This window comes from Leptinotarsa decemlineata, unplaced genomic scaffold (genome assembly GCF_025532065.1).
Source record: "Leptinotarsa decemlineata unplaced genomic scaffold, Ldec_3_MD MMD2_tig00026363_RagTag_RagTag, whole genome shotgun sequence".
Classification (NCBI taxonomy): domain Eukaryota; kingdom Metazoa; phylum Arthropoda; class Insecta; order Coleoptera; family Chrysomelidae; genus Leptinotarsa; species Leptinotarsa decemlineata.
This window is the reverse complement of record NW_027412706.1, coordinates 1483954-1504374: the sequence shown is the minus strand read 5'-3', so window position 1 is coordinate 1504374 and position 20421 is coordinate 1483954. Positions and strand designations below refer to the sequence as shown.

The 20421-nt window shown below is 34.2% G+C and overlaps 1 protein-coding gene and 1 long non-coding RNA gene across 3 annotated transcripts in view; both read right to left on the bottom strand.

Moving 5' to 3' along the window:
- Window positions 1–20421, bottom strand: part of LOC111510172 (deleted in lung and esophageal cancer protein 1) — a 90447-nt gene that overhangs the window by 27091 nt on the left and 42935 nt on the right. The window contains exons 12-15 of one of the 2 annotated variants that reach the window (XM_074185128.1): window positions 15079–15364; window positions 9188–9410; window positions 8802–9136; window positions 198–423 (exon numbers count right to left, since the gene is read on the bottom strand). In XM_074185128.1, the coding sequence (XP_074041229.1) occupies window positions 198–423; window positions 8802–9136; window positions 9188–9410; window positions 15079–15364 (1070 nt within the window). The remainder of the gene's footprint in view (window positions 1–197; window positions 424–8801; window positions 9137–9187; window positions 9411–15078; window positions 15365–20421) is intronic. The other variant, XM_074185129.1, reaches the window with a different exon arrangement.
- LOC141486687 (uncharacterized) lies at window positions 1030–1758 on the bottom strand. Its single transcript, XR_012467985.1, has 3 exons — window positions 1528–1758; window positions 1203–1408; window positions 1030–1144 (listed from the first exon to the last, which is right to left on the bottom strand). It is a non-coding gene; the product is annotated as an uncharacterized lncRNA (long non-coding RNA).

Below are 20421 nucleotides of genomic sequence, written 5' to 3'. Positions count from 1 at the left end.
ACTAAAACCTCTGACTCTAAATTAATGCAACACAAACGCCGCTCCTACAACTGTTAATCTCCTGACGACGTCAACTTGTATGATGAAACGCACGCCGAGACGAGTGTTGCAGTTCAGGAGTTGAAGAACATCACTTGTGTTACATTTTTTGTTTTGCATTTTAAAAGTTACATAAACTTCTGTGAAATGATACGTACGTGTTCTGATGGGTAAATCATGAATTTCCACAATATCTTCAAACAAAAATGTGTCATCTTTGAATTGATTCCTCAAAATCTGCTCTAATTTCTCATTCATTTCGGGATTGGGCGTCCCAGAACTGTCACTCTCTTCAGGACCATCAACAGTGACGGCTTTAGATGAACAAACAACTTTTTTCGATAACATTTCATCCAAATTTGTTTCGTATTCCAAACAATCCTCCTACAAAAACATACATTCATATTTGACGTGAATAGTACTAGAGTTTTTTCCCCATACCAAATCGTTATTTTTACACCTCGACTGAACATAATAAGGCACTTGCATACAAATTTAATCAGGAAAATTACATTGAGAATCAAAAGATGTCATTGCAATAAAGGCTTCATTACAAAAAAACTATATTTCAAATGCTATTCATTCTATAGAAACAATTAAAATTTCCTGATAATTTAAAATTCGTCACGTGACAAAAAACGCCCAGCCGTTGGATGTGACGTTATACTGTATTTCGCCAGTCGCCATTCCATTTATGTTGAACTGTTTGCTTTTGCTGGTTCGAAGTTTCTGTAGTTTATTGTGATATTTTTGTCCAAATCTGTGGTTAATTTTACACAGTATTATTTGTAAATTCGACGACGGATTTACAAAAGGTCGACCCGATAATCTGCCAGTTGTTGATATGTTTATGGTAGCGAAATTCATTGGAGAAGCTGAACATTCTTCTCTTGGTGAAGTACGCGGAGTTGAAGTAGATAATGAGTACAATGTTACGTTTCAATTTAGCACTAGATCAAACTGCTCTTATGTGACCTTTCAAAACACTACGTTACCTTTTAAGATCTTTATTCAACGGATATTAACAATGTAATTAAGTTACAAGTAGATTTTATTCATTTAACATCATAGTAATGGGAATCTTCCGTTCCATAGAAAACCATACCTGAAATGTATAAGAATAAATGTATGCTCCCTGACTAACTGCTTTGACCAGTACTTACGCATTCTCCTATTGCCAATCGACGTTGGAGATCCGAAATTCCTCGCTAGGTTGAAATAGTTGTTATTGTTTGTTTCTCAGTTTTCTTCACTATCATTTTTTTTAGCCGTTGTCTGCCTTATTCCCTATACCTTTCCAAGAATATTTCTTGCCTAGATTGTTATTCATCACTTCCAGAAGGATTACTACATATTAGAGCCATATCGCCTGAAAAACAATATCAGTTAGCTCTGGTTTCTGAATACTATTTGATATTTTCGATAAATATTCTGCATAATATGAAGGTTCAAATATTCGTACTGAATGGGAAAGATGTGACGACTTACCTTATATGTTTCTATTCCATCGCATGAATAAGGATTGGTAAATAGTTGAAAATAGGTTGGAACAATATTTTTGGAAACATTTGTAAACAAGGTTAAGAGACAGCTGTTGGTTGACATCTGCCGAACTTTCGTAGTGTCGTTCCGTCGACTTACACCGAACTAGTTCTACAGTTGTTCACGGGTGAGGGATTGATCGGCTACTCAAATTGTCAAGGGTTGTTTTAGGGTTGCATTGCTCTGAGAAGGAGTTTTGATGGGTCATGGACTTGTTGATGATGTCTCAAGTGGCTGTGGAAGAATTGATAGATTTATGATGTTGTGCACAGCGCCCCCTTGGTGCTTGTAGTGTAGATTGGACGCACTGTGGCAACAACTGGTTAGCTGTCAGATGTGGCAGTCTCCTTAGTATTCGGAAGTTGGCTTTCGATGAGTTTGGTTCGGAGTTCAAAGCGTACCATCAGACTGATTGTAGGATATATTTGGTTGTATTTGTGCCATCCTTCACGGGGATTATTTCTACAAGTCAGGATTGTATAGTGGAAGACTGATTGGTCATTTTGGTGTGGATATTTGCAGTCTGAAACTTAAGCTCTTTTGAGGATTTGTGGTGGTTACCGAACTCGTGCCAGGTGGAAGGATTTCCGAAATTAGGTATGTCTGAATCACTGTCGCATCTCTCATGTGGTCTTAGCTATGATATCACCTCTTCAATTCTACAACCTTCGTTTCTCGTCTCTAGATTCATAAGAAACAGAAGGCCCTCAGTCACTCATCAAGTCCCAGCAGGACTTCCGTGCAGAGCACCGCACACGAAGAATCGTATAGAAAACCCCTTGGCCAGGGTAAGAATTTTACCATTAAATGTGTTTTAAATGATTTTAGTAATTTCTGGTTCCATCGTTATATCTCAACTGAATATTAGTATTGAAGAGAGGTTTCAACACTCATTAATTGTCTTGATTTTTACGGGTCAGATGGTTATACAGGGCACCCAAAAATATACTCTTGTTATCTTGCTACTTTGCTTAATGAAAATATACCAGGGGTATTGATTAGTCAAATAGTCCTATTGAATGGGGGTTGAATCTCACTTTGTTTTTATCTGATTCTGATTGAGAATTTTCTTCCGTAGGGTTTTTTTTTCTTCTCCTTTCCTTTTTTTTTCTTCTCCTTTCCTTTTTTTCTTCTTCTTTCCTTTTTTTTTCCTGTTTTTTTTCCTGTTCTCCTGTTTTCCTGTCTTCCTGTTTTCCTTTTTTTTCTTCTTTAAGGGTTTTTTCCCTATTTTCTTTTTGGGTCTCATTTGGTGATCCATTACTGGTCCAGCTTGTCGTGCCCTACAGGGTGATCTATCTTGGTGGTGCTACAGGGTGATCCATCTCCGCCGTACTACAGGGTGATCCATCTCAGCAGTACTACAGGGTGATCCACTTTCGTCGAACTACGGGGTAGCCTAACACCATATACCGGGTGGCCCAAAAGGAGCACGCAAGTTATAATTGATTTATTTGAAAATTTGTGCTATACTGAGATATTTGAATAATTGTTTGCCCTTATGTTTATTGATACCTGTTGATATAGTGTTGTTTATCGTTTATTGATTAAGAGTTGTTTATTGATACCTGATTGATATAGATATTTGTGAAACGGAAATTGAGGTATATTCTTCCTTTCACGATTGCTGATTGACACCGATGCGCCTACGCCTGAGCTCACGCGACGCAAACGAGTTTGTCTTACCATCCGATACTAGTATTTACGATTTCACCTACTCAATTTTCGTGGTAGTTTTACTCGACGTATTGTAGTTTTTTTTGAGCGTCGTTACTACCGTAATTTATGGCTGATTGAATTCGTGGTTATATACACCGCGCTCTTGTATTGTCATTTGAACGTCGCGTAGTAGTGTGAATATTGCATTGTCGTCTTAGAAGCGTTGTTGGTTAATCCATGTAAGTTAGGATTACTGAATAAATCATATTGGGGATCTTTATCTTTTATTTCCAATATTAATTGGTAAGTTATTGATATTGTGAGTTACTTAGGGTATCTGGAGGATTAAATTTACCTGGCGCCCATTAAGATCTATTTGAAATTTGCTAAGTTGTTTAACCCACTCCCGTCTCCACTGTTTAGCTTAGTCGCGGATACCCATCTGTCTTATTTGTTACCGACAGATGATTTAGTCTCCTCTTGTGGTTTGTGAGGTGACAACAATTATTATTTGTTGTAAGTTTAATGACTATGTATAAATTCTATGTAAGTACCTCTGTAATAAAAAATTAATACTCCTATACTTATGTGAATTGGGATTAAAGTACATAATATATTCCATAGATTCAGTATGAAGCAATGCCATTGTTTTCGTATACCTCAAAAGTATAAAAATATACATTACATATTATCATGAAATGAGATAATTATTTGATAATAGAAACTAACATAATGAAATTTGTATCAATAATTTGGGGTAAATTGTGTCACTTTGGTTAGTCTTTAATTAGCTTTACAATTGATATTAATTATAATATTTAATTAAGTTTCTAATTTTCCACAAATCAGATAGATAATATGTGAATACTTACGTTAAAATGGTCTCCACATACATGAAGAGCTTTGCTCTTCTCTCTCTATTATTTTCATTCCTTCTGCATGCATTTAACTATTTTGTTCGACGATTACGATCATCTTCAGGTACCCTTATGAATATTTTATTGGGTATTTGGTATTTGTGCACAAAGGAACAATGAAATATTTTCAATATTGTTTGTGTTCCATTGCCTTTGCTAGATTCATAAATTCATTAACACACAAACGAAGCCTAATCAAGGTTAAACACAAACTATACAACTCAATAATACCAATCTATTTTAATAACAGGATCTCATTGCATTTTACACGAAAGCGTTCCTCTACAGCTGCTCAAATAAGTAGATTTGAACGGCAGTCACAGCCTGCGCCCGGATTGATACAGTATGACGTCATAATAGTTCACGCCTTTGAACGCTTGTTTGAATTGGTTTTTCAACGCAAGAAACTTTTGATATTTTTTATAAACTGTCTATTGATATTTCACTGCTCATATTTTGCAGTAGTTAATAGTTATCATAGCAGAACACATTTACGATGTAAAAAAAATCTGCAAGTTCCCTATTGCACCAGAATCTGAAGATGATTTTGAATTATCTGTAAGCCTACAGCTATCTACTCTTAGTATTTCCTCCTCTGGAAGGATCCAATCTTTCCTTCTCTAATATAGGTATATGAATTCAACTTATTCATTTTCTCGAAAATTTATCGGTTCAGAATGCATTTTTGTCTGAAAAGTGGTTTAGGTGAGTCTGAGGCAGTGTCTCCAAACTTTGAAGCCTTCGGGCCATAAAGATTCTTTCAGTTTGTTCCAAGGGCCAATTTCTGTCCTTAAATATATTTCTAGACTAGGATAGTCGCAAAGTGCGTAACCTAAGCAAACTTACGTTTTTTTGCATTTCGATTATTATTGTGTATTGTGACACTTAACGACATCTAGTGGCGAGTAGTCGTACCATGTACTATCTTTTTCAGCTACCCGCTAGGTGGCATTAGGCGTAATTAAATATTTGGAATTACCGCGTTGGTTCGAGAAAGTTCTGGTTCTAGCTAGTGTATTCCGATCATCTCGAGATGGCAGTAATGTTTGCATGTAAAAAGCTATCGGCGCAACTGCGAGTTAGTCTGTGTAGGAAAGGCGAAGGACGCGAAACTGTCTATTGTGAAATAAAGTAACACCCGTCAATAAAAGTATTTTGATTTGACTTATTGTTTTTATGTGTGATTTGTTAGTATGGAAAATGGGCGAAAAATCGATAGTGAATGCAGAACGTTCCAAGAAAAATGTAACTTTCAGTATTTTGTGATTGAGTCCAGTAATAAGGCGCTATGTTTGATTTGTAATGAAACCATAGCTGTTCTCAAAGAACATAACATTAAACGACACTATGAATCGTAACATCGTTAAAGTTACTCCAAGTATACAGGAAGTTTGCGAAAGGAAAAATTTGAAGCTTTGAAACGCGAACTCAAATCGCAGCAATCTTTGTTTACCAAAGCGAATACTGAACAAGAGTCTGCAACTTGCGCCAGCTTTCGTGTGGCTCTTGAAATCGGAAAACGTGGCAAACCATTCACCGATGGAGAAATGATAAAAGAATGCTTGATTGCAGTAACCGAAGAAATATGCCCCAAAAAGGTAAATTTATTTAAAAGTGTCAGTTTGTCAGCAAACACCGTGGCTCGGAGGATGCAAGACATCGCAGAAAATATATCATCTCAACTGTCTGACAAAAATGGACATCATGAGTGGTTTTCTCTAGCATTGGATGAGTCAACGGATGTGTCTGATACTGCTCAGGTGTTGATTTTTATTCGCGGAGCAGTTAAAAGCTATAAAGTATATGAAGAACTTCTTGATATTGATAGTATTCACGGCACGACAACTGGGGCAGATATTTTTAAGGGAGTTGAAAATGCCATTCCATTAATGAAAAGAACCTTCGATGAAGAAATTTGAAATCTATAACAACTGATGGAGTCAAAAATATGTATGGTAAAAATAAAGGAGTGGTTGCACTTGTGTCAAAGGCTGTAGAAAATGATGGTGGTTCAAAACCATTAGACTTACATTGTATCATCCATCAACAGTCCTGAATCACCGACAATTCCGCAAGTTTATTCAACAGATTGGAGAAAGTGATTTACAATAGGTTCGTTCCAACCTTGAGTCACAAACAGATTTCCAACTGTTTGTAAATCGTTGTCAACGCCCATGTCTGGTAAATATTGGTTTCTGATTAATTTGAAATTTCTGATTGGAACAGCTGATAGTTCAACTGAAGTTTGGCATGGAATTTCAACATAACCTTTAAAAATAATTTGGGAAAGAAAGTTCTTGGCTTTCTACTACTCCATCTTGATACAAAAAGGGGATGAGGGAATCTTCCAAAGAAAGGAAGGAAGTAATCAATTTGACAATAAATAACTCTATACATGGATGTGTAGATCATGCAAAGAAGTAACTTTCAGACACAAACTGAAAGAATGTCCTCTTGAAACAGCTACTTTCATATAAACATTGAATTTACACGAAAAAAAAAATCTTTCGAAACAAGTACTTCTATATGAACACTGAATTATACAGAAGATACTTTTCTCTACTCAGTTTGTATTTCAAACATTCCACAACGAATGTCACTCCTAAAAATATAACCCCTTCAATTCTTTAAAAATAAATCAAATCAAGTGTACTTCTGGAGAGTAAAAGAAGGTTGCAGTATTTTATATCTCTATTCTATTTACTAATCAACATGGAACTGGGAGGTCACCGCAATAATTAATTTGTGTAATTAAAGATGTTCATAATTTAGGTTCACTTAAAGAATTCTTAATTTTTCCTGCGCCAGCAAATACATAATTTATTTTATAACAATTTTTGCAGGTTATGTTGTTGTTTGTAAGTTGCATGAACATAAAACAGAAACAGTAATACGGAATACGCATGCGTCAGATTGATGGTTAGAAGATAATCCTCAAACCATTCTGATAGATCTCGAACAGGTTTGAATCTTGGATGGAACAGAAAACTTATAGTTTACTAATGGTTGGAAACTCACATTGGAACGCAATCACAATACTGCGCAGAATCCTGACTGTCAGAAACTGTTGGGACGAACCTCATATCATACTGTCGTACGCTGGCTTAGTTGCGGAAAAGTCCTTAAGCGCTTTTTTGAACTTCGAGCAGAGATCGAATTTTTTTTTTAATTGAGAAGCAGCGCCCTTTTGTCGATTTAGAAAATAGTGAATGGATGTGGAAGTTAGCCTTCTATGTCGATTTGGAAAATCATATGAACGAACTGAATTTGAGATTGCAAGGAGAAAATCTGCTTCTCCCTGATTTATACACCAATATCAAATCCTTCAGGCAGAAAATAATACTATTTCAATCGCAATTACGTAAAAAATGTTTCACAGATTTGAAACATGTGAAATATTCAGCCACACTACAGAGACTGAATTTCCCATCAATTTTACAATCGGAACTTTGAGTGCTTTGAAGATGAATTTTGATACTCGTTTTTCAGATTTTGATGTCATTGCGAATGAAATGAAGCTTTTTCAAAATCCTTTTGATTCTGACATTGAAACTCTGGCTCCGGAAGTCCAAATGGAAATTATTCATTTACGGTGCAGTGATATGCTTAAGAACAAATATCAAAATTCATCTTTGTTGGGATTTTATAAGAGTCTTCCAGTGGAACAATTTGATAATTTGCATAAATTTGCTCGTGAGTTGTTTTCTGTTTTTGGTACTACTTATTTGTGTGAGAAAACGTTTTCCAAGATGAAGTACACAAAGAATGTTTACAGATCTCAATTAACCGATGAGCATCTTAAATCTCTTTTGATAATTGGTACAAGTAAAATTGATCGACAACTACAAAGTACTGTCGGTGGAAAATCACAATAACATATATCTCATTAGTGTTTTTGTTTTACTGTGATCAATTTCAATTATTTGTTAGTTATTAATATGCGTAAACTTAGATACTTAAGTTAAGTTTTCTTTGTCATCATTTCTGTCGTTAAGTTTCACCTTGCAAGTAAATAAAACCGAGTAATTATCATTTTGTGTTTTCTTCTTCAACTTATCACAGCAATAGTAACAACAATTAGGTAATCATTGGCTGTCGCGGGCCAGATTGATGACAGTAAATCATTGGCTGTCGCGGGCCGGATTTGGCCCGCGGACCGTAGTTTGGAGACCCCTTGTCTGAGGTATTTCAATGAACTTAAGCCTCAACTTTATGGCTCATGCATTTCATTGGTTCGGACCTCCTTTGTCTAATATGATATAAATTGATTTGAAATTCCTGAAAGAATTTTTGAATAATTAAAAAGATTAGCTGAAAAATAATGATTATATCAATCAATGATTATGGAATCTTTTAATTTTAATTTCTTGGTAATAATTTTTTATGTTTATCTCGTGTTATTAGTTGAATTTTTTGAATTTTTGATTGTTGCTTGTATTTTATTTCATTGCAATTACAGTTTTTTTGCTCAATATAATTGCTATTTTTCGAAAGTCTGAACCAATAAAATGCACTACGAAACATTGTGAATCATCCTCAAACAAACGTTTATGGCTCATATTTACGTAAATATTGTTCCTGTTGAATATACTGATGCTTAATCAACAATTATAATGAAAAAACTAAAATTAAATGAAATTTCCTCACCTGTTCACATGGGCAAATACCCCAGTCCTCGTTATCGTACTCATAAACAACTTTTGGAGGCCAGATCAGTTTTCTGTAACCATTTTCATAGTTGGGCAAATAGAAAGAAACGTGTATGCCATCCACTGCACACAGGACTCTGAGCATGATGGGTTTCTGGCCTTTTCCCACGAAACAGGGAACGAATACATTTTCAAAAATGCCTATTTCTGAGCAAGTCAACGTGGCAGATATGTCCATTTTCTCGAACGATTTCAGTACAGAGGAATTTGGTGTTAATTTGATGGATACTTTATCGCAATCTCTCCCGGTAGGTTTTAGGAAGTAAAAACAACCTGAAAATGTAAATATAATATGTTTTGTTACGGAAACGATATTTGATAAACCTGTTATAGGGCTGCGATTTTCGATGGTGAAGAACATTTCTATAGGAACTCCAACGTGAATCAATTTCAATGGACATAAAATAGGTGCGGTTGTTTGGCCTGTGTTTATAGCGATGTCGTAATCAATAATTTCATAAGTGACCACACAAATCGACTCTATCTTGGACTCTTCGTTTTCTTTAACTGATATAAGAACCAGTATGGAAACCCAGCTCTTCGGGACCTATAAATACATGGTGGTGGTTGGTTAAAACATCGATCACACCTGTCGCATCGAATGATTCATAGGCCAATAACCGATAATTTAAACTAATTCCTGTGCAATTTGGTGTCCTGATTGCGAAAAATTAAAAAAGGTTGTATCATCCACCAATTTTCATATTTCACTATTAAGTAAAAATGAAGTTTATGCACAAAAATATATAAGTAACATTTTTAACTACTTAAATATTTTGAAGTTGGCAATATTATTTTAATGTAATGGGGTCGGCAATGAAATAAAATGTTCTCTAAGGTTTATAATTATAACAAATTTTGTAGACGTTTAGTTTTTACAACAATCTAAATAATACTTCCTTGTTTTTTTTTTTTTTGAAAAAACAAGTTCAATTCAACATATTAATCTATTCAATCCAGTTTGTCATTCATTGGAAAGTTTATTTATTTCCATTGTTTTCAAATGATTCACTTTCAAACTTTCATTTTCTATGTATGAAATTTCGGTTTCTTCGTTAATGATATGATTTTCTTCTAAAAGACGATTTGAATATGTTGAACTTGTTTTCTTATCTACATAACTCATATGATGTTTCTGGATTCGATTCCTAAATGTTCTGCCAGTTTGACCAATATATACCTTAGGGCACGTTCCACACTTTAATTTATATACTCCTGATTTCTAGAATTGGGATGTTTTGTCTTTATTATTTTTAACTGACTTTCCCAACGTATTAGTTGTTTTGTATGCAATTTTAATATCTCTTTTACTCAAAAATGAAGCCACTTTTTCTGTTGTTTGTTCAAAACACGTTGAAGGTCTATAATTTTGATTTTGATTATCTAACTTATCAATAAGAAAAACATCTCGAATCGCTCTTGCGCAGACTTTTTTGGAAAGTATTTTGTTTAATAATTCAGCTCTAATCCCATTTTTTTTACTGCAATTTGTTTAATGATATAAAGTTTTTTATTGAGATTATATATTGGAAGAGAAACATTGACTAATCTATGAATCATGCTATAGCACGAATCAGGAGTATATAAATTGAATTGTGAAACATGTCCTAAGGTATATATTGGTCAAACTGGCAGAACATTTAGGAATCGAATCCAGGAACATCATATGAGTTATGTAAATAAGAAAACAAGTTCAACATATTCAAATCGTCTTTTAGAAGAAAATCATATCATTAACGAAGAAACTGAAATTTCATACATAGAAAATGAAAGTTTGAAACTGAATCATTTGAAAACAATGGAAATGAATAAAGTTAAAAATTCAAACATTCTAATGAGTGACCAACTAGATTTGAATAGATCACCATTATTGAACTCGTTTTCTTAAAAAAACGAGGAAGTATTATCATTGATGTAGAAGTGAGGTAATATGCTTCAGATGATCATATTTGAAGAGGTATCTCAGGTATATAAAAGTTGTAGAAGTTTAGGTAATTTGATGGAGGTAGTCTCAATTGTAGTTACCTGTGGTATATAAATATTAACGTCAGAAGGAACTTGTAGAATTCGAATAACTGTTGCTAGTGCTAAAAGCTACTGTGTTAGCGTAAAGTTTGAGGAGATCAAATCGTAAGGTGTAGTTTATGAAATTTAGGTGATTGTTATTTTTGCAGTATATTTTAACGTTACATCTCTTGATCGGCCGATAGAACATGGACCGAGCTGTTCATGTGCCACCTGAGATTATTGGTGATATTTTACAGTACAGTACCGAATATACACACATCGGAAAAGTCTAGGAATATTTTTATAACATACTAAATATCATAAAAATAAATGCATGAGGTCGTTTAGTTTCGATTAAATTGGACACTCGACCACCCTGTAGATTCCTATGGGTTGAACAAAGCCTGCAAAAAAGGTAACTAATCTTTTATCAAGTTTTTTACAAACTGTAGGTTTTCGGCTGAATTGGATAATCTGAAAGTGTCGAGTTTGTACATTCTATGCAGTTCTTGCTCAACAATTAAACTGGAAATATTGTGCTTTAACATGGAACGCCATCACTTACCATTGGCTGAGATGAATAGGGCTGTAGGGCTTCTTTGAGGTGGCATGCGACAAAATGATGTAGCTCTTCGTTTCGGGGTCTCCCAAAGTGTTATCAGTCGATTGTGGCGGCGTTTCCGTGAAACTGGCAGTCCAGCCGAACTACATCCAGGGCGAGGACGCGCTACAACTGCAGTTCAAGACCGATTTTAGGTCTTAACCGCAAGAAGACAACCGACAATCACAGCACCTGAGTTGGTTAACGTGTTGCAGCAGACGCACCAGGTAACCACAGGTCGTGATACTGTCAGAAATCGACTGCATGAAGCAGATCTCCACAACAGAAGGCCACTCAGATGTCCACCTTTGTCGAGAGGCAATCGCGGTAGAAGATTAGAATGGTGTCAAGAACATCAAAACTGGGATGCAAATGTTTGGGCCACAGTTTTGTTTACAGACGAATCCAGATTTGGATTTCATCCAGATTCTCGTCGAGTAAGACTGTGGAGACGACCTGGAAATAATGAACGACTGAGGCACGTCCACACATACAGAGGTGGTACAGTAATGCTATGGGGCGGAATCATGATCGGCGGCAGAACCGATCTCGTTTTTCCAAATCGCTCCCTCACAGCTCGACAGTACCTCGACACCATTCTTCTACCTATCGTCCGTCCGTTTGCTGGTGCTATTGGTGAAAACTTCCACCTAATGCACGATAATGCTCGTCCACATGTCGCGCGTCTAGTGACTGACTGGCTCACCAACGAAGGAGTTGATGTATTGTCATGGCCAACACAATCACCGGATCTGAATCCCATCGAGCATGTGTGGGACATGCTTCAACGATAAATTACTCCGCATATGGGGAACATTCACACAACGTTTCAATTGAGAGAGCTTTTAATCGCTGAATGGGCAAATGTACCTCAACAAGACATTGACAATCTCATTTTGTCGATGCACGATAGATGTAGGGCCGTAATAAACCAGTGTGGAGGCCATACTTTGTACTGATTCCAATTTTTTTTGTATTATGATTTTTTTTCGGGGTGCCAAAGAAGAGCCATATTTTTTTTTAGTTTTGCTTATATGCGCGCTCAGTATTTTTGACCATTTAATAAATTTTGTTTTAAGTTACATTCGTTTAATAATCACCCGTCAACTTTTTTTTCCCTAAAGCGATCTAAAAAAAAAATTATTGGCATTTTAAAAAATATCCCTAGACTTTTTCGATGTGTGTAGTTAGTCATTCGACTGATGACGAGTTGAATTTTTCAGTGAGAGATTTGAATTTGACTAAGGAAAAAGCAGAATTACTGGGTTTCAGACTGAAAGAGAAACATTTATTGGAACCTGAAATATCTATTTGCTGTTATAGAACAAGAGATGAGCAATTCGCTCATCTTTTTCGGCAAGATGGAAATACTTATATCCTTCAGTGCATGTGACACATTCAAATCATATGAAGGAAACTTACAAAAATGCTGATATTACTTTAGAGAAAATTAACTATACTGCTCATGATTGGATGCTGTGTGGGGATTTAAAAGTTGTCTCCATGATCTTTGGTTGACAAAAGGGATTTACAAAGTTCACATGTGAATGGGGCGACAGAGCAAGGGATCAATATTGGTCTCAAAAACAATGGTCCTCGAGGAAAACTTTCAGACCTGGCATAAAAAAACATTTGACACGAAACTTTAATCGAACCCAAGAAGACTCTTTTACCTCCACTGCACATAAAGTTGGATTCAATGAAACAATTTGTTAAAGATGGTGATTGTTTTGAATATTTATGTGCGGAATTCGTTTATCAGAAGCTAAGTTGAAAGAAGGAATTTTCGTCGTGCCTGATATCCGCAAATTGATGTTTGATTCAAACGTCGAAGCAACAATGAATGAGAAGGAACAGGAGGCTTGGATATCGTTTACAGAAGTTGTGATTAAGTTTTCGGGTAATGCCAAAGACCCGAACTTTTGGTTGCCTGATTAGCCTCAGAGTCAAGCTTTTACACAATCATCTTGACTTTTTTCCTAAAAACTTGGTGATGTGAAAAAGAGCAAGAGGAACGGTTTCATCAGGACATAAAAGAGATGGAGAATCGATACCAGGGACAGTGAAATATCAAAATGATGAGTGATTACTGTTGGTCACTTTACAGAGAAGAACAAAACGCATTTCATAGACGAAAAAGCTACACAATAAATTTCACGGCGAATAGGGAGAAGAAATATATAAAAATGTCATAATTTAAGCATTTCATATTATAATATAAGTAGCTGAATGTGATTTTAAGCGAAAATCTAACTGATTTATAAAACTATGATTTGCTTAATTTGTATATATCAAATTTTCCCTATTTTTTTCAAGTAATAAATCGATATAATATTTCGAAAGAATGGTGAGAGATGAAAAAACTGCTATGAAATACGGTTTCAGCATACAAACATGCATAAGATTTTGGTAAAAATTTTTAAAATACAAACATTTTTTGTTAGGCTTTGATATATGTGTTATCAATGAAATACGGAGTTTCTGCTCCGAAAAGTGAAAAACTATGACCAAACATTTTTCGTTTATGATTAATGAGTTCATTTTGACTTATGACTATACTGATGAAACTACGAATTAATAGGTGTAAGTATGTTGTTGGTTGTGAGCATGGAAACGTACATGTATGGATTGGAAAAATTCTTGAACCATATTTTGGATGATAAGGATAATAACTCAATTCTTTTAATATCATGTCACAGATGTCAGACTACTCACTTAAACACACAACCAACTAATTTGAGTAAGGAATGATAAATTGTCACAACTAGAATTTTTTCACCCAGTTTTGGCTAACATAACGGTGATTATGTAAACAAGAAAGCTCAGGCAGTCTATAATTCGGGACAAAGCGGGAAGGTTTTGCGTTTTGTGATAAATAATTGAAGTAATTGAAGATCAAATCAAGATATCGTGAACATGGCAAAATTGCACAATTGTCTCTCAGTTGTCAGATGTTTCTCATTATTCGTCAGTGAAATAGTTATTTTCTGTCAGAAATTTATTAAAATCGTTAAGACACGCTCGAAGAAGCCATTGTATGGAGAAACACGTGTTGCGTTTTTGTAAAACTTTTTAGTGAATATCACACAATAAAATGTTTTTAGAATACGTTATATCCCGATGATATTTCCTTTTTTTCAACTTGAAAAATATTATGTTCAGGGTCGGAGTAAACGAAGCAAATAAACTACAAGTAGAATAGCGTGATGTAGCTATCTAACGTATCGTGACGTCATGTCGTCATTATATGTATATCGCAAGTTTTCTACAGGCAAGTGGCGATCGTGTATATACTGACGTATATACACTACAATAACTAATGAGCGCATCGAGTTACAGGTCGCATTAAATCAGTTTGAATGCTGGTTCGAAGATTACTTCAAAGAACGATTCCGGAGAAGCGAAGAGGTTAGAAGTGCTGGTTGACAGTGATATAAATGAAATGATTAATTGAAGTTAACTGAAGTGAGTAGTTTTCAGATGTTATTAAAAAAATACATGAAAAATGGTTAAGAACCTACGTACAACATTTTTATGAAATTTTTACCAAAAAACACATTAGCTGTGTTGAAAAAAATGAAGAGTTGATGCATTGGAGAATTTTTACCTTACTATGTACACTGTAGTTAAGACATGATATCTGCCCCTTTGCAGTAAATTTTCCAGAGCTACAACTCAAATTTTCTTTCTGCAATACTTCATAATGTGGTGAACTGTCCACATTATACTTAACTTCTAAAATGATCCAGTGCGATTGCTCGTCAGCGTTGTTCTGGATGCACAGTTCCTTTTGTAGCTTTAGTCCTGTTGGAATTACACCAAAATGCAGAAAAATGTTGGAAAATGACAGTTTTGGTTCGAGTGACTCGCAGGTGCGATCTTTGCATTCCATACTGAAAATTACAAAAAGGAATTTGACACAACCCGAAAAGGTATCAGGGTGGTATTTTTCTATTTTTTTTAAATAATACAATTTCCAAAACGCGAAAGTTTTTCTTTTTCGGTGCTTTCTCTATCCAGAGAAATGAAAGATAAACAAATCAACAATGCGGGAAAAAATATGGAAATCTATTATCACGGAAATGATAAAATACTCGCAACTGTATTGGTATTGTATGTGTGATTGAATTTTTCAGTAAAATTAATTATTTTAGGTGAATGGGTGAATGAAAGTGGGAAACATTAGGGAATGAGAAAAAGAGGAAAAATTTAAATATTTGTGGGCAAGAACATGAATTTCTAGATTATAGAAAGTTCCTGAGAATTCGAATACAACACTTAAATTATGACAATCAAACTATGAATTATGGAATTTATCACTTTCGAAAGATAGTATGATTTTTTGAGTAATTTGACGGAAAAGTTTAAAAAAAGAATGTGAAATTGATCAAAATAACTATTTGTGTGCCTCATGTCATTTTAATCGTTCAGTATTTTTGATGATGAAATTCCAACAAGCAATTTGACGAGTAGGTAATTTAATAATCTCAGATCATGTTTCGACTAATTTCGAAAGAATATAAAGGGTTCAATAAATGTTATCATAACTGAAGGCTTCATGTGTAGTTTCTTGATAAAATGAAAAACAAAATCATAAGTTATGAGAAAGTATAGGTGAACTTTCTCGTCTCAAACGATATTTACGATGAAATTTCGGAAAAAATTATTTATTCTAAAAGGTGATTTAATGAAAACATTTTTGACTTTATAAAACTTCGGGGGAAATTTTATTGAAGAAATATTGGTTGAGGAATAGTATCAATTTTTTCTAAAAAAAAAATTGTTTTCTTGCCGAAGTTTCGAATTTAATTAAATTCTTCTTCGGGGATCTAAAAGCAGTTTCTTCCTGTTGATAATATTACTATTATGAAAATTATCAGACATATTACATACATATTGAAAGAACATTGCAACAGACAAATTTCTAATACAAAACCAACACAAAACGAAATGTTCATTCCTAAAGTATGAGAAGTGGATCACTAATATCGAAATTGGTATGTTCCACTCTCAGTCCTTTCGAAACAGCTGCCTTCAAATGAATATTGATTAGGTTGTCTCAAAAGTTTTGTCCGTTTATTTTGTCTACTTCAAACTGAACACCTCAGTGGATGTGAATACTTATTAAATTTAATCAAAAAAAGCGCCATTTGAATAAGTACACTTTTGTCAACGTCACAAAAGCCGATTATTTCCATCAGCATAAAAATTGTCTGCTCGGAATTCGATAATATCGACGAAGGCTGTTTTTGCCTGGTCCTGATTGGCGAAGGTACTACCGGTGGGAAAGTTATCGAAAATGGTAGTCGGTTGGCGAGAGGTCTGATGGTGAATATAGTGGATTTTCATCCACAATTTATGAAGAGGGACAATCGAACAGGGTTCAGAATGAGATTTGCGAAAAGTGTTGCCAGATTGCAAATATTAGGAATTTTACCTGTATTTCGATGTTATCATTTTGAAAACACGATATATTATTGAAACATGTCGAATTAATGAGTCAGCATTCTACATAAACTCATTATATCAGCCAACTGTCCCTATACAAGCATTAATACCGAAAAAAATGTAAAATAAGAGTCTAATATTATTCAGGAAAAATTCATTTGTACCGAAACAGGTAGCAAATGGGAACTGGAAAATTGGTTTCTCGGTAAAAAGTTTATGACTTGTAAAAAGTATGTCATTTGAAATATCCTGCGTTGAACAATACCGAATGCCCAGGAAAGACTCATCCACAAAATATAAAATTTCTCACTTATCAAAAATAGTTTGTTAATGAAAATTTCAGAATATATTCTTCGAAGGTATATCTATCGACGTGTTCAAACAGATTTGCATACCATACGTTCCTTCAGTGCGAAAAAAAAAGTTCCGTATATTCGGAACTGAATTACTCAAAAAAGTCAAATTTCTCACTTATCAAAAATAGTTTGTTAATGAAAATCCAGAATGTATTCTTCAGAAGTATATTTATCGACGTGCTCGAACAGATTTGCGTACCATACGTGCCTTCGGTGGGAAAAAAAATAGTTCCGAATATTCGGAACAGAATTACTCAGAAAAGTCAAATTTCTCAATTATCAAAAAAGTTTGTTGATGAAAATTTTAGAATATATTCTTCAAGAGTATATCTATCGACTTGTCTAAACAGATTTGCATACCATACGTTCCTTCGGTGCGAAAAAAAAGTTCCCTATATTCGGAACTGAATTACTTAAAAAAGTCAAATTTCTCACTTATCAAAAATAGTTTGTTAATGAAAATTCCAGAATATATTCTTCGAAAGTATATCTATTGATGTGCTCAAACTAATTTGCGTACCATACGTTCCTTCGGTGCGAAAAAAAAATAGTTCCGTATATTCGGAACTGAATTACTCAGAAAAGTCTTTGGTATGACTATTCAGTTGAACATTTGAATGAATAAAATGATATAATACCATAATGCATTAATATCATTATCAATACTATATCATAATATAATATAATATTGGACAGTTTACAATAAATTTGAAGTGTAGACAATAATAATTGATGGAAAAACTGAAATTTTAACTTCATCTAAATGAATGATCAGCATATTGAAGTGAATAATACATTCTATTTTTCACAAAAACTGAACATAATCGTTCTAAACAAAACAGCAAAATACTTAGCAATACCATTAAATTTAAATAATAAGTATTTTCAAACGAATTTAAACAAACAACAAATCGCTTATAGACATATAAATAGCATCAGGATCTTCACATACTTTTATCAACATTGCATCATACTAATTACTAAGAAAATAATACCACAGCAACCCATCGATTATCAATCAGCGTAAGATAATCAGTGCCAAAAAATTTTCTTGTCATAGGTATATCTCACATTTTCAAATCCGTTACACATCTGTTTTCCAGTTTTAGGTATGTACATGCAAACATTTTCAGTTCTGCAGTTGATTTCTACCAAAATTTTCGATACTGCGATTAGTTTCACAGCACACTGGTGTTTTGTAGAAAATTTCTGAATGTGTGGAATCTTTTCAAAGTTTCACTTGGGTTATGATCTATGACAAATTACTGTAGTTTTGGACATTCGACTTCATACATACATCCAACTTCAAGTAGTACTGACTTTGGTTATTGAATAATGCAGCAAAATATTCCGACTGATCGTTTCATATGGATAATACTAAAAGTGAACGATTGTCATTCATAAAAGAGTAACATTGAATACTTGAAAAATTACCTTAACAGAACGTTGTATTTACCATTATTTGGCATGTTGGCCAAAATATAATTCTTATATGTAAATATAATTACAAGACTTACTTCATATGTCTTGTAATTTTACAGTTGTTACGTGTTTTTATCATGATCACAACATTCATGTTTCAATTTTAACTCAACTCAATTGCGACCAATCTCACTAACATTGTAAGTATCTGTCTGTTAACTTAAGTTCTCTATTAATTCAAAATCTATCATCTTAGCTCTCTGATGATGACAATAACCATTGCCGAAATATTGGAAATATATATATATATATATATATATATATATATATATATATATATATATATATATATATATATATACAGAGAAGTAAATTTGTAACATAATCTTGGTGGAAAGTCCATATCGAGTAAACGGTCACAATAAAATAAATGCATCGAATTAGGGTAAATGTATCAATTCTGTGTTTCTAAGTCTATATTGGGTAAGTGTGTCAATATCGGGACGATTCAGCAGAAGCAATCATAAGCTATTTCAAAAACTTCAGGTTGATAACAGTATTGAATATTGTTCTACCAGTTCTGTTTATCCATGTTTTTACATGACGCTTGAAAGAAAAAAAATGTTTAATAACTTTTATTTCATCTGGTAGCAAATTAAATATTTTCGGAGACAAGAATTTTACGGAACGTTGTCCAATACTCTTTTCACGGCACGGAACATTTTATAATTCATTTTAGTTCTTGTATTATATGTATGCTCAATGGATTGGAGAGACATTTTGTTTTTATTCATAGAAGTTAATATTCTTTGGCAGAATATTTGTCTGATATCAAACATATGGTTTTTGGAATAAAGCAGATCCGAGAAATACCTACAAACACTCAAACTACTTAAGTTATTTTCTGCCACTCCACCCTATTCAAGAATGCCGTAGGATAGCTGAGACTGGACCAGTGCAAAATACAACATTTTGAGGTTTTCCATGTTCAAATGGTCGACCAGACATCTGAATTTGGTTAGCAATCTTCTCAATTTATTCTTTACGCTGGTAATATGCAAATACAATCTCATGTGCCTATCTATAATGTTTCCGAGATATTTCGTTTAATTTTTTTCCACTATCACCGTATCTTTGTCTAATTCCAAAGGTCCTAGATTAGGTAACTGGTTGGAGTAAATTGTGAACGGTAAGTAATGAGTTTTTTCGCTATTTAATGTTAGTTTATTGTATTTAAACCAATCACATATTGTTTGAAAGTTAATTTGGACCTTGATTTTCATGTCGGACCAGGATTCTTCCTTGTACATAATGGCTGTATCATCCGCAAAGCTGAAGAAACCTCCCGTCGATCTGATTTTCCTCAACGTATTCATATAAACGGTAAATAGAAGTGGTCCTAGGACGGTACCCTGCGGCAATCCATACGTCACGACTCTCGGGCGGTTAAAAACCCCATCAAAACTCACCATTTGTTTCCGATCAGACAGACAATCCTTCAACAAATCGAATGCTGGACCGTTTATTCCATACGCCTCGATCTTATGTAGTAATCTTTTGTGAAATACGGTGTCAAAAGCTTTCGATAAATCGACGAAAATACATAATAGGGAAATTTTCCTGTCCAGAGAACTATAGATTTCACGAGTCAATCGATAAATTGGATCCTCTATAGAGCGACCTTCTCTGAAGCCAAATTGATTCTCGGAGAGAATGTTGAGTTT